The sequence below is a fragment of the Misgurnus anguillicaudatus genome, chromosome 24 (genome assembly GCF_027580225.2).
Source record: "Misgurnus anguillicaudatus chromosome 24, ASM2758022v2, whole genome shotgun sequence".
NCBI lineage: Eukaryota > Metazoa > Chordata > Actinopteri > Cypriniformes > Cobitidae > Misgurnus > Misgurnus anguillicaudatus.
The window spans coordinates 39,218,396-39,233,253 of NC_073360.2; the positions used below are offsets into that span (position 1 = coordinate 39,218,396).

Below are 14,858 nucleotides of genomic sequence, written 5' to 3' on the forward strand. Positions count from 1 at the left end.
CGCCTTGCATACCGCTTTGAAGCGGTATATGAGAAAGTGTGGGTTTAGTGTGCATTAAGAGCACTGCACTTTGCCAGTTTTAAGACATATGGGACAGCGCAGTTGCGCACCTACTTCCTGTCGCGTGAACGTGCTCTCAAGTGGCCAAGACCGCAAGTGTGGGTATTTGGACGCAGCCTGGATACAACTAACTTGACAGATTTAACTTACAAATGAGGAGTGCCATATAGCACCGGTGAAGCACCTGTGTAGAACCATTTAGTGGCCATATAGCACCACTATAGCACCACATATGGTTCTACAAAGCACTATATGGTTCTACACAGGTGCTTCACTGGTGCTTCACCGGTGCTATATGGCACTAAAAAAGGTTCTTCTATGATTACGAGCAAAGAACCACTTTTGGTGCTATATAGCACCGTTTGTTTTTAGAGTGTGTCAATCCAGGTAATGGCAGCAATTTGCACCAAAACGTATTCATTTTTTATTTAGGCTACTTAAAATATATATTTTTAAGGTTTTCTTTAAATAAAATGAACACATAAACAAATGAATAAATAAATGAACGTTAAAGAATATTATCTACACTTATCTGAAACTTTCTGACGCAGAATTCTTTGCACCAGTAAAAGACTCTGTTTGTAGCTTTATTGTTTATATAGTCCCTGAATAAACGACACCATTAATGTTGTTTTAATGTTATAAAAACAGTTACAGATGTTTTACAAAATACATAACAATGTTTGCACCAATAAAATGTGGAACACTTTCCGTTTTACTAAAATATGTAAAATTTATTTATTAACTTAAAATTAAAAGTTTCCATGACATCCCGAGAGATTTGGGCAAAAGTCTCATGATTTACATCCTGAACATATTACAAGATGGGATACGCTTCGCCTTGAATAACGCTTCGAAGCGGTATTCGAGACTGGCACTGTCCCAAATGACACACTGCGGACTTGTGGTCCTCCTCAGAGTCCACACTTTGATGACATCATAGAGTGCAAACTTTAGGGACCCTTGATGCGAGTCACGTGGGTGCACCGGAGTCGTATTTTGGGACAGACTCGAGCGTCACCCCGGAAATAGGAAGAGAAGTTGCCCATCAGTGTGAACTCCTCCCTTCCGTCATCTGGTTGGTCTGATTGCTCTTTCGCAAGGATTTCTGGTTTGGTAAAGTGTGCGAAGCCTGCTACAGTGTGGGCTTCCCCGGAGACCACATCAAGGGGGCAAAGGGAGAGCTGATGAGCACACTTTAAAGCGTAAAAATGACAGATGGGACACCCTATGGTCTCGTAGTCTAATTTAAGGCAACGAGATCGAAAGTCCACAGGACCAAAGTGTGGGTTTAGTGTGCATTATGGGCACTGCACTTTGCCAGTTTTAAGACATGGGACAGTCTTGGGCACTTTCTTCATGTCGCATGCACGCGCTCTCAAGTGGCCAAGACCGCAATTAAGGTATTTGGACGCAGCCGTAATTGTGACTAGTTGAAACGACAGATAGAGATTGACTGGGCAAAACTGAATTACAGACAGAGGCGCCCATTCAAACTGAGGGGGCACGTGCCCCGTTGGTTTATTTTAGCCAAATGGATTTTCTCATTTCTTTAAAAAAGTTGCAAATGCTTTGACACATCCATTCAAATGATTATGTACAATTATCTGTTGTTTCCTACATTATCAGTTGCTTATGTCATTTATTATGTCATGTTGATCAAAATGTATTATAATGGGTCTCTGTTGAATAGTCTCACCCCCCACAACATTTAGGCATCAGTTCATAGCATAAGTCTTACATGCAAAATGTATTAAAAGTTGTCATACTGTAATACAGGGTATAGTCAAACATATTTCTATACATTTCCATTAGACATTTTTTTCTAAATCTGTCCTGAATTGGTAAATTGCTCCCAGATTGAATCTTGACTTTCTCTAACAGACAGAAATGTCCCCAGCAAGCAAAAACCGAGACGTTGAAATGACGGCTACTATAGACCCAATATACTCCGGCTATGAGTAACCCACTTCTACCCTAAATAACCTTAAATTTGATTACATGCCATTTTTGCCAAAATAACTTGAAGATGTATGATATTCCAACATGTAAGCAAAGTCAACAGGTGTTCAAGGTGCTTTCACTGGCAGCCCAAAATGCCAAACATGCTTGCTGGGTCAGGAGGTATAGGAAGACTTAAAGCAACACTATGTAGTTTCCATGTAAAAATGACTTACAGCTCCCCCATGTGGTTGAAAAGCGCAACATTGCCTGGAATCAGACACTCTTCTGCAGGCAGGGGAGGGGCGGGGCTGTGTGCTCTACCCTCCACCACCACTTTCAGAGTGTGCTTGTAGCAGCTAGGAGGCTGCAGGTTGCAGCAACAGTACAATTTGTCCAGTTAAAAGTTGTTCTATCACTGAAATAATTTTAGAGACATTATTTAAAGGTCAAAAAACTACATAGTGTTGCTTTAAGTGTAATTTCTAGAGCACTGCATGTACAGTCAACAAATTACAGTGCAAACAGTAAAAGTGTCAATGTAAATTTTGCAATCAAACTTCTACATAACTTACACTAAGGTGTACAATAACTGTCATCAAAACTTTAGCCATAGTTTACATCAGAACATCCCTCCAGAGGAAACTGTTATATTGACAACATGACAATTTGACTGTCTTATCCGTACACAGTGACACAAGGACTTGTCATTCTGATGCCACTGACATGTTCATTGACACAGATATTTACTTTAGAGAGATGAACTAAGGATTTTGAGTAAGAGAGTGGCTTTTGCAGGTTATCCATGGTGTTTTGCTATTTGTACAAATTGTTTTGAGAAATACATGTCGAGGATGATGCGAGAAATGTACCAAAGTGACTGTAATATGCACAATATTATCAATTCTGTTCTGTATCCTTGTCACTTTTCTGAGATTTTAGACACAAATTTCCATGCTGGGGAAGATTTAAAGAATTTTAAGAATGACAAGTCCTTGTGTCATTGTGTATGGATAAGATAAGTCATATTGTTTAGTAATGTTGTCAATATAACAGTTTCCTCTGGAGGGATGTTCTGATGTAAACTATGGCTAAAGTTTTGATGACAGTTATTGTACACCTTAGTGTGAGTTATGTGGGAGTTTGATTGCAAGAGAGAAGACAAATTTACATTTATACTTTTATTGTTTGTACAGTAATTCGTTGACAGACCATGTAATTGCCATACAGAAAGGAAAAGACAGCACTGCATAGCACAAAGAAAAAAGTAGAAATGTAAACTTAGAACAAATAACTCCTTAGGGAAAACTGAACATGCAGTGCTGTAGGAATTACAGTGCAGTCTTCCTTCACATCCTGACGTTCCTGTCTGTTGGGCCAAAAATTCTCATCCTCATCACAATGAATATCTTCTCTTGCGATGCAGCGTGGAAATCTTTTAGAGTCTTATCCAGCCTCTGCAGACATCTGCTGTGATGTCATCACATGCTGCATCAATGCCAGCCAGAAGGGTCATCATTGTATGTGGCTGGCGATCATATACTTATCTCATAGCTCCATGCTGAGAAAAATACCTCAATGGGATTAAGGAATGGAGAGTAGGGTGAGAGAAACTCCATCAGCATCCTGTTGTGGGCTGAAAACAATTGCCTGATGATGTTGGACCAATGGAACTGCCTTTGTCCCAAACTATAACATATTTTGTCAAGTCATCTCCAATCTGACCCCTCTCTTGTTCAGGGATGCGATTTTTTAAATTTAGATCTAAAAAAGTGACAAGACGCTCTGTATTGTATGGCCCAGTCATATAAATAACAACAACAACATTTTCATATTTTTTAGATTTTGAAAAAAGTCTCATGGAAATGTATAGGTATGCTTGACATATTATGACAACTTGTTCAACCATTTTGCATGTAAAGATTTAAACTATGAACTAAATATTGTGAGGGGGGAGACTATTCATCAGAGACCTATTATAATACAGTTTGATCAACATGACACAGCCAATTGATAATGTAAGAAAAAGCAGAGAATTGTACATAATCATTTGCATGGATGTACCAAAGCATTTGCAACTTTTTTGATGTGCACAAGTAACACAATAATGTGAGAATTGAACAGGTAGTTTAGAGAATTTCAATTCTGATCTGAAAAATGTACCAAAGCCACTGAGAAAACTCACAAACCCCCTGCAGTTCCCTCATTAACACATAGGGGGCACAAAACCAGTTTGGAAAACCAAACAACTGGGGCACATTCAAGATCAAAACGGTGCACAACGTTTTGCTGTGGTTTCCGGGTTGAACAGCATGTTTTCTGGAAACAGTGTGCACCAATGTGCAACAGGGTTTGGGATATGTTTTCTCTTGTTTGTGTCGGAACTGCAGTCCAATCAGCAGCAACATGTAAATAAACCACGCGGTACTAAAGAGACAGCTTCCTCAATGGGTTAAAGTTGGAATGTTGTCTTTCGTACTGGACGGCAAGTGCAGTGAGTGTATTTTACAGTATTGAACACACATTTATAACGATTTCATCAGGCTTCAGAAACATTTAAAAAAGAACACAAAGTATGGCCACTCAGCTAACATAGTTGCAACTCTTGCGTCATCACAACAGGGTGTTCAACACACCGTTTTGATCTTGAAAGTGCCAAGGATGATACACAGGTACATTAAAATTTTAAATCACTTTCACTGTTATTACAGTTGGAATATTTGATCACTGTCATAATGTGATTATATCTATAGCTGTACAACAATAAGAACAGCAGAAATAATGCAAAGTCACATGCCACATTGAATGATTAGAGTATCTTGACGTTTCTGTCCATTATGCTGACTGACGTCTCTATTCCTCATTTTCTCCATTAGCAGAAGATCAGACAGACTGATGTCTAAAAGCTGGTATAACACACTGTTCTCAAATCTGTTCATAAGATTAATCTCAGAACAAAATAAAGCACAAAGAAATACATTATATGAACAAAATGAAATACAGTTTAACATAGAGAGTCTACAGACCCTACTGAAAAACAACAACTTAAGCTTGTTTGCTGGCTTTAGCTGGTTTTAGGTAGCGGTAGCTGGTTTTGACTGGTCTTCCAGACTGGCAAAGCTTTTGGGACCAGCTTAAAAAGTAACCAAAACACATCTAGACCAGCTTGTTATACCAGATAAAACCAAGCTGATAGACCAGCTAAAACCAGCTCACCAACTTTTTCTGGTTTTATTGTCAGTAGGGAAAGCTAAACAGTTAAAGTTATTCAAACTTTACAAATATTAACTTGATCTAACTTGATGAATGGCATAACGTGGTAATTATTTGACTATTATTACTCACTGTATTGTCTTCAGATTATAAAGTGGATCATCCTTCAGATCAGAGATCAGCTTCATTCTTGAATCTCCGAATTTATTTCGAGACAGATTCAGATGTGTCAGGTGTGTGTCAGGGTTTGATTTCAGAGCTGAGATCAGAGTATCACAACCTTCATTTCTGATATTGCAACCAGACAACCTGTAAATAACAATAACACTCTTCAATACGATGTGTGTCCACTGAATGTCCTTATGTCTGCGGTATGTTTACAGGTTTCCTAAAGCTTTTACAGGTTTCCTAAAGCTGTGTTTTGAAGATATTTGTCAACTGAGTGAAAATGTATATAAAGTATTGTCCTCAAGTTCGCGAAATAATATCTTATATATTCAAACACTCACTTAGTCTCATAAACTATGTCTTATTGAAAATCACATCATGTGTGACTATCAGAGAGATGATCTTACTTCAGTATCTCCAGTTTACAGTCAGGATTTTTCAGTACATCAGAGATCTCCTCCACTCCTAAATCTCCAATTTTATTATCAGACAGATTTAGTTCTCTCAGGTGTGATGGGTTTGATGTCAGAGCTGAAGTCAGAGCAACACAACCTTCAGCTGTGGTATTACAACTCCACAACCTGTAGATAACAATGACACACACTTCACTCTCTCAGATCACAACACACTTCAATGATTTCACTTGTAACATCCAACATTTCCTTACTAGCGCATTTCAATCGTTATGTGAAAGCTGTTGGTAACAGTTAGTTAATGTTGTACAGCAGGGGGCGTATTACAGAAACTTTCTATCTTAGATCTTAACTTAAGATATGATGTGTTCAATTAAGATTTTTCACAAATTCTTATTACAGAAGCAAATCTTAAGTTGATTTAGGATTCTCATCTTATCTCACCAAATCTTATCTCATCTCTATTTAGGAAATAAATCGCTTAATCATGTTCGCCTATCAACTGTCAGGTCTGTTACCAAGCAACCAGCAATGCGTGAGCTGCTGCTACAGTAAACAAAAGAATTGTCCCTTTTATTTCAATGGGCCAGAAAAATACATTTTATTAAATTCATTGTAATCATAGTCTGTGTTTTTATTAGTGTTTTTGCACATCATCTGTGAGTTACCATTAAATTTAAACATTTAGCAAATGTGACTTACAAAAATTAAAAAAAATATTCTTCCTAAGTGGATACTATTGTACATTTCAACATTTGATAGAGACATGAAGAAATAGATGCTGAGTCAAGTGTGTACTGTATTCACTATAATCCCATCAAGTGTTCACGGATAAGATAACTGTTTTTTAATAAAGAGGGATGACAGAAATTGAAAGATCGATCCACTAGTGAGAAACATTGTGATTATTTGAATGTGTGAAGGTAAAAAACATTCAAAGAGTAATCCAAATACAAACATTGCTGTTTTTCATCCTCCACTTTGTTAAAAATGTAATGTCATTCTCCCGCAGCTCTATCATAATGTGATTGTTTCAGCTGGCTATCATTAAAGTTTTAAGTTAGGACACCTGTGAGGTTACCCTAAAGTTATGACCGTTTTTAGGATGTTTTGTCAAGTTAAGATGCTTCTGTAATACCACTTTCCTATCTGCAGTTAAGATAAGATAATGCATTTAGGAACATCATTCTGTAATAGCTTTTGTCTTAAATGAGGTCCAAACTGAAATTACCATGTTTACAAAACAGTTAAGATAATATATTTAAGTTACGATTTTTCTGTAATACGCCCCCTGTACAGCAAATTTTCATCTAATTTTCAGTTTAATCATTAACAGAATCTTTACAACTGCTCATGTGTGACTATCAGAGAGATGATCTCACTCCAGTTTCTGTAGTTTACAGTCAGGATTTTTCAGTACATCAGAGATCAGCTTCATTCCTGAATCTCCAAGTTTATTTTCAGACAGATTCAGTTCTCTCAGGTGTGATGGATTTGATCTCAGAGCTGAAGTCAGAGCAACACAACCTTTATCTGTGATCTTACAATGACTTATCCTGTGGAGAACAGACATACACAGTTTACTCTTTAGCAAGTTGGCCTACCAATAATTGCATCAAACATTAATGTTACATTTAATGGGAATTAAACATTATTAAACAACACATGTAAGCAATACATATATATTTTCAGTGCCCAATTCTGCAAAGCAGGTACAAAACTATATATATGTAATATTTGTGACCAGGTGCGGTCGGTGATTTCTTTTTCGAGGGCGCTCGATACGAAGCTCATCACAACATGTATTTAGCCCGTCGTGTGTGAGGTTTGTCATTTCAAAATATGTGTTTGGTGCGTCATGTGAACCATGTGCATTGTGCGTCTTTTCAAAATACGTGCCTGCTGCAGATGCTTTAAAGGGATTTATGATAAAAATGACACTTGCGTTTGCCAGATACTGCTTAATATCATGTGTAATCAGAGTTTTGTGTTCATTTAGTGTCTTGCGAATATTTTGTGAACGTGAGCGTCTCTTTTATCATAAACCTTTTCGACGCTTATTTTGACAACACACATGATTTACATGGTTCACATGACGCAACGAACACATATTTTGACATGACAAGCAATACACATGACACTCTGAACGCTTATTTTGAATTTGCACCGCTCAGAAGAGAAGTCACCGGCCGCCACTGTTGGTGATTCTTCAGGTTGTGACTCACAGTTTTTGTATTATAATATCCAATTTTAGACAATAATAATAGCGTAATGACCTCTTGTAAGAAATAGAAACAATGCTAAAGTTTGCTCAGCCTACAAATGTTGATTGCTCTTTTAAAATTGGTTGACTACACTGTTCATGGTTTACTTCTTTGAGAGGGAGAAAGAGCTTTGAAAAGCAGGTTTACATTTTTCTTATGGGGTAGAACTCTTGATCCTGTCGACCTGACTGTTAAAGCTAGAATGAGTAAATGAACCATGAACAGGGTCTTCATATTAGAACCAACCTATTCTTCAAAGTAAAAATTATCTTACTTCAGTTTCTCCAGTTTACAGTCAGGATTCTCCAGTACAGCAGAGATCAGGTTCACTCCTGAATCTCCAAGATTATTCCCAGCCAGATTCAGTTCTCTCAGGCGTGATGGGTTTGATCTCAGAGCTGAAGCCAAAACAGCACAACCTTCAGCTGTGATATTACAAGAACTCAACCTGTAGAGAAAGAAAAATGTCACGTAGGACCAGAACAAGGTCACATTTCAACATGTCAACATGACATTTTCATCCAGTGTCTTTGTTTTAATGCTTGAAGAATTCTTATGAGGGCGTACACACCAAACGCGAATTTCACGATTTGCATGAGTAGATTCATACAAAGTCAATGCAAAGATGCGAATAAACATGAATTGGGCATGTCAACCCATCTCCACAAGTTAAAATATTTAACTTGAGCGAAAAATTCTTATGACATAAAATTAAATCCCGCCAGTAATCTAGAGAAAGAAAAGCAACGCCTTGCGTTTGGTGTGAACGCAGCGTTAGTGTGTGAATAAATAAAGCTCTCTTCAAACACACTAAACTCTGTATGACATCTGCAGTATTGAAAATTTGTGAGGTTTTTCTTCATTAATAATGTTTTAAGAGTAAAATGACTGTTCACACTTACTGAACTGATCTGGATTCACAAATCACAGGAGACAACTTCTTAAGAACTTTAAGTGGTTCAGCTTTGTTTTCTTTAACAAATTTATTTAGATTAAACTCATCCAGATCTGATGTTAATAACACAAAAACTATAGCTGACCACTGAGATGAAGAGAGTTTGACTCCATTTAATGTTCCAGATTTCAGATAATGTTGGATTTCCTCCACTAGTGAACGATCACCCAGTTCATACAGACAATGAAACAGATTAATGGATTTCTCAGGTGAAGGATTCTCCCTGATCTTCTGTTTGATGTATTTGATTGTTTTCTCACTTCTATGAGAGCTGTGATCTGTCTGTGTAATCAAACTTTGTATGAGATTCTGATTCGACTCCACTGACAAACCCAGAAGAAAACGAAGAAAATGGTCAAAACGTCCATTTCTACTCTGTAAAGCCTCATGTATAGCTCTCTGGTACACATCAGGTATTAAAACCTTATCTACAGCTCTGTGATACAAGTCAGGTTTTGCAATCTTCTCTCCATGAGTTGTTTTAATTTTATTAAACACATTTTTGTTGTTTACAAAGGAGATGTGAGCATAAAAGGCTGCTAGATATTCCTGAATGCTCAGATGAACGAAGCTGTAAACTTTCCCGTGATACAAACCAAACTTCTCTCTGAAGATCTGAGTACACAATCCTGAGTACACTGATGCTTCTGCTACATCAATGCCACACTCCCTCAGGTCTTCATCATTGAAGATCGCATTGCCTTTCACAAGATGCTCAAAAGCCAGTTTACCCAGTTTGAAGATCATCTCTTTATCATTCACTTTCTTCTCATAGTCCTTCTGATGTTTGATGTTTGTCTGAATGATCAGGAAGTGTGTGTACATTTGTGTGAGAGTCTTGGGGATCTCTTGACTCTTTGCTTCCCTCAATATTCTCTCTAGAACAGTGACTGAAATCCAGCAGAAGACTGGGATGTGACACATGATGTAGAGACTCCTGGATGACTTCAGGTGTGAGATGATTTGATCAGACAGACTCTCATCACTGATTCTCTTCCTGAAGTATTCCTCCTTCTGTGGATCACTGAAGCCTCGTATCTCTGTGACTCGATCAACACACTCAGAGGGGATGAGATCAGCTGCTGCTGGTCTGGAGGTGATCCAGATGAGAGCAGAGGGAAACAGATTCCCCTTGATGAGGTTTGTCAGCATCACGTCCACTGAGGTTGATTCATTTACATCACACAACCTCACACTGCTGTGAAAATCCAGAGACAGACGACACTCATCCAAACCATCAAAGATGAACAACACTTTATATTTATCACTGAAGATTTCCATTTCTTTTGTTTGTGGGAAGAAAAGATGAAGAAGATCTAAAAGACTGAGTGTTTTGTCCTTCATCAAATTGATCTCTCTGAAAGGAAGTGGAAATATGAGGTGGACGTCCTGATTCTCTTTCTCTTCAGCCCAGTCCAGAATGAACTTCTGTACAGAGACTGTTTTTCCAATGCCAGCGACTCCCTTTGTCAGCACACTTCTGATGTGTTTGTGTTGTTCAGGTAAAGGTTTAAAGATGTCATTACATTTGATTGGTGTCTCCTCTGTTGGTGTTCTTCTGGATTGGGTCTCAATCTGTCTCACCTCATGTTCATTACTGATCTCTCCACTTTCACTCTCTGTGATGTAGAGCTCTGTGTAGATCTTATTCAGTAATGTTGGGTTTTTCTTATTTGATGTTCCCTCATAAAAACACTCAAACTTCTCTCTCAGATTTAATTTGAAGATCTCATTCTTATTTGGCTTCTGAGTCTTTATATATTCATATACATCCTCTGTTTGGTGAGATCTAGAAATATTCGCAAAAAATAAAGATCAATAATTGATTTATTTTCTAAAAAACTATTCCAAGATGGTTACTCTGTTTTCACTGTATATCTATAGCTTACAGATCTATAAAAAACAGTACTGTTAATAAAAGATCAGATTATCTGTAGTTCAACTGGTAAAGCATGGCACTAGCAAAGGTCAATGCAATGGGTTTAATTCTAATCTCAATGTGCTACTAACATGCTGTTTGAGAAGTTTGTGTGTGCGTACATCCAAAGCGTGCATTAATGCTTCGGACATTCACACAAATACAGTCGATAGTTTTTTGGTACACCTCATTATTTGTAATGAGATCAGCTAAATTTCTGTTCAGCAAGAATTATTACATATACCATTACTTTACCTGTGAGCATCATTTAAATCTATAAACTCATCCATAGGCTGATCTCTCTTCATGGACACAGAGTCTGATGGCTGATGCTGGACTGGACCTCTGAAAAACAGAGACATGAAAATGATCATGAATCCACAAATGAATTGATAAGCTCATGATCTGCATGGCATTTTTTGGCATTGAAAGATTTTATAAGTACATTTAAAAAAACAAGATTTTGTATGCTGAAGATGTCAATTGATTGTAGTAATTTCACACGTGGTATTTTTTGACATTTTCAAACCTCACTAATGTAGTAAAGGAAAGAAACTGAAGCATATATTTTTCTACAGGGCACAAATACTCTTTCACTAGTTGATTGTTTTAATCTAGAAACAATAAAGTACAGATGCATTTACTTTACTGAGATTTTATTGAGATGGAAAGTTCCTCAAGAGACATGGGCTTCAAGGCCAGATTGTACGGGCAGCAAGATTATGATTACAATAAGTGATATATATATATATATATATATATATATATATATACCGTATATGCAGCAAAACCTCTCTATAGCCAATGGGTGCCAATGCACAGCAACCCCTAACAGCCCCCGCCACGCCTGCAATCCCTGACAGGTGTCCTCATATTATAAAAAAATTAAGATGTAAAATAACTATTTGGTGTCCCCAGAGTGCATATGTGAAGTTTTATCTCAAAATACCCCACAGATTATTTATTTTATATTTTGCATTAAATGGCAGTGCGGTGGTTGAATAGTGCAGATTAAGAGGCGGTATTATTGTACTTGCTACCTACCTCACAAAACAGCGAAATCTGATCGACCTAATTTCTTGCATGTTTGCAGAGAATGGTTTACCAAAACTAAGTTACTGGGTTGTTCTGTTTCACGTTTTTTAGGCTGATAGAAGCACTGGGGAACCAATTATAGCACTTAAACATAAAAGTGAACAAGTCTTTTATCAAAGTCAAAAAATCATATTTTCAAGCTATTGTGAAATTTTAAAGGGTGAGATATGGTAATGAAAAAATGTATGGTATGAGATGTGTTAATTTATGGTGAGATATGGTAATGAAAAACTAAAATACTTGGAAAATATTTTTCTAATACTAAATACAGTACATGAATGTCAGCGAACTACCAAAAATGTCATTAAAAAAAATTCAGATATGATCATTTACATTATAATAATGGGATCATTGATCATCTTATAGCCAGGATGAATTTATTAAAGTGACACTTTGTAGTTTTTCAACCCTCATAATATATTTTCAAGACCCTCGTGATGGTACGTTAAATGGCATGTCTCCATAGCCTGACGGGGTCTGTATTGCTTTTACTCATACTTTTAAACATGGGGTTTCGGGTAGTATCCCGAGTACAAAAATAACTACAAAATTCAACTGCTTTACGGCACTTCCTCCACTTCCTCAAATTCGGACGTGAGAGCGCAACTACTTATTTTCCTGATGTTTTTGTCATGGCCGAAGCAGCAACTATAAGAAAAAGAAACCTGAGGTTTTGAGACCAGAAAGAGAAAAGGGGAGAGTGACAGAATAAAAAGAAGGATAAGAATCAATTATATTGGACCAGTTTTTGCTTGCTGGCATGAACTAAAAGAGGAGGAGGGGTTCCTGACCAATGCTGACTTGGCCGTTATGCTTTTGGACTAATAAGTAATGTTATATTGCTTGCATATGTAAGTCCTGTCTTGCGCCTGAACACAATTTTTTTTAATGTGAATTTTGCTGGAGGCTACTTGGGGAGAGTGACTTATATCACGTAACTTTATGGCGCTGTGGTAGTGTCATGGACCTGCACATGTTCGATTCCCCTTTAAGGCAATATATTTATTTTATATAAATTTTAACCACGCGACCACAGTTACAACTGGCTCGCAATCTTTTGGCATTTGAAAAAAATAAAACCCATGAAATTATAGTCATATTACATGCTGGAAGGCACACCGCCGACTTTGTACTGAAAGAGTTGTGGCCTCTAGGGGCGCTAGACGTGAAAAATACATGTCTAGCGCCCCCTAGTGGCCAAAAATTTTGAGGTGTGCCTTTAAACCATCTCAGATTTTACCTGCTGTGAGCATTCTTGAACTCTGGGACATGATCCATAGACCAGTCACTCTTCATAGACACACAGCTGGGCTCTGGTGAATCTGATGTCTGATGCTCGACTGTACTTCTGAAAAAGAGAGGCATTCAAGTTGATATATTATGAGAAATTACACTTTCTTTGCTACAGTATGAGCTGAAATCTGTGAAATACTCTGAACATTTTTTATTTCTGAAAATGTATACCCAGTTCTAATGGATGTCAGTAAATAAAAAAAATGTAATGAATAAAATGATTATACAGTTCAAATATGATTATTTACATTATAATGTTGGGATTGATCAGCTTCTTGTCAGGAAGAATTTATTACACAATTTTAGACTTTACCTGTGAGCATTCTTGAACTCTGGGACATGATCCATAGACCAGTCACTCTTCATAGACACACAGCTGGGCTCCGTTGGGTCTGATGTCTGATGCTCGACTGGACTTCTGAAAAACAGAAACCTTAAAATTTAAATATCATGAGAAATTACATTTTTCTTGCTACAGTATATGAGCTAAAAACCTTGAAATAGTAATTTTTACATCTGAAAGGTCAGACTCAGTTTAAAAGCATTTATTAAAGCAACACTATTAAACTCCAGAAACTTTATAATGGCAAACATTTGAATAAAGGATCTGCATGTATACACATCAGTGATGTTTTTATGTGAGATCAGAGGTTTGACCCTTCCTGTAACAATGAGTTAACACGGAGAAGGCTGAACAGAATTAATATGACTTTTTGTTAAAGTGTTAAAAAAGGTTTGCCTGAGATTATTAACTGCTGTATTAGCATATTTTTTATCTAAAATAATAAACAAAATCTGAACTGTTTATGGCTGTTATACAAGCACTGTGAAATTTGAAGGGTGAGTGCGTGAGAAATGGTGATGTAAGACTAAATTACAGAGTCACATTTTGGCAGACAAATATTTCCTAATATTATGGATCTTAGCAAAATAACAAAAAATGTAAAAAATATGTATAAGCCTATTAAATTCAGATATGATTCTTAATATTGGGATCATTAATCAGCTAAGTCTCTGTCCGGAAAAAATTATTACGCCAGACTTTACCTGTTATCATCCTTGAACTCTACTATATGATCCATAGACCATTTACTCTTCATGGAGACACAGCTGGGCTCCATTGGGTCTGATGTCTGATGATGGACTGGACTAGATCAAAAAATAAAACATTTAGTAATATTTTGTTTAGCCATGACAATGATTCACATAATGTTATGTTAATATTTTTGTGTTACCTGATCTGTTGAGTGTTGGAGTAAGAACCTCCATCCACCTGACCTTCATCAGCACTCATCCTTCACTTTCACTATACAGCTAAACTGAAAACAAAATATCACCATCACAATCTCTCAAAGTCAGAACAAAAAAACAACAACAGGTTTTTCTGGATTAACATGATTTACTTCGCGATATACTTTATGATGACTATTGAGGGACAAAAACAACACCACAATCAATATATGAAAAACCTTAATTTTAATTAACAATAATTCATTTGTGTTTTATGAGAGAAACAACTTACATGAATTAATTATCAA

General features: G+C 36.9%; 1 protein-coding gene across 1 annotated transcript; it reads right to left on the reverse strand.

Annotated features, from left to right (window-relative positions):
• Positions 1-4,798: 4,798 nt before the first annotated feature.
• On the reverse strand, positions 4,799-14,651 carry LOC129438624 (protein NLRC3). Its single transcript, XM_073862958.1, has 10 exons — positions 14,556-14,651; positions 14,368-14,469; positions 13,634-13,738; positions 11,188-11,277; positions 8,962-10,803; positions 8,334-8,507; positions 7,178-7,351; positions 5,790-5,963; positions 5,347-5,523; positions 4,799-4,907 (listed from the first exon to the last, which is right to left on the reverse strand). The coding sequence occupies exons 1-10, from the start codon at positions 14,612-14,614 to the stop codon at positions 4,901-4,903; spliced, it is 2,904 nt and encodes a 967-aa protein (XP_073719059.1). The 5' UTR covers positions 14,615-14,651; the 3' UTR covers positions 4,799-4,900.
• Between the last annotated feature and the right edge of the window lie 207 nt (positions 14,652-14,858).

Coding starts and splice junctions, on each gene's coding strand:
- LOC129438624 (XM_073862958.1), bottom strand. CDS start 14,614: ATGAGTGCTGATGAAGGTCAGGTGGATGGAGGTTCTTACTCCAACACT. Junction 11,278..13,633: donor GAGTTCAAGAATGCTCACAG/GTAAAGTCTAAA, acceptor TCTGTTTTTCAG/AGGTCCAGTCCAGCATCAGC. Junction 5,964..7,177: donor TGTAAACTACAGAAACTGGA/GTGAGATCATCT, acceptor TGTTATCTACAG/GTTGTGGAGTTGTAATACCA.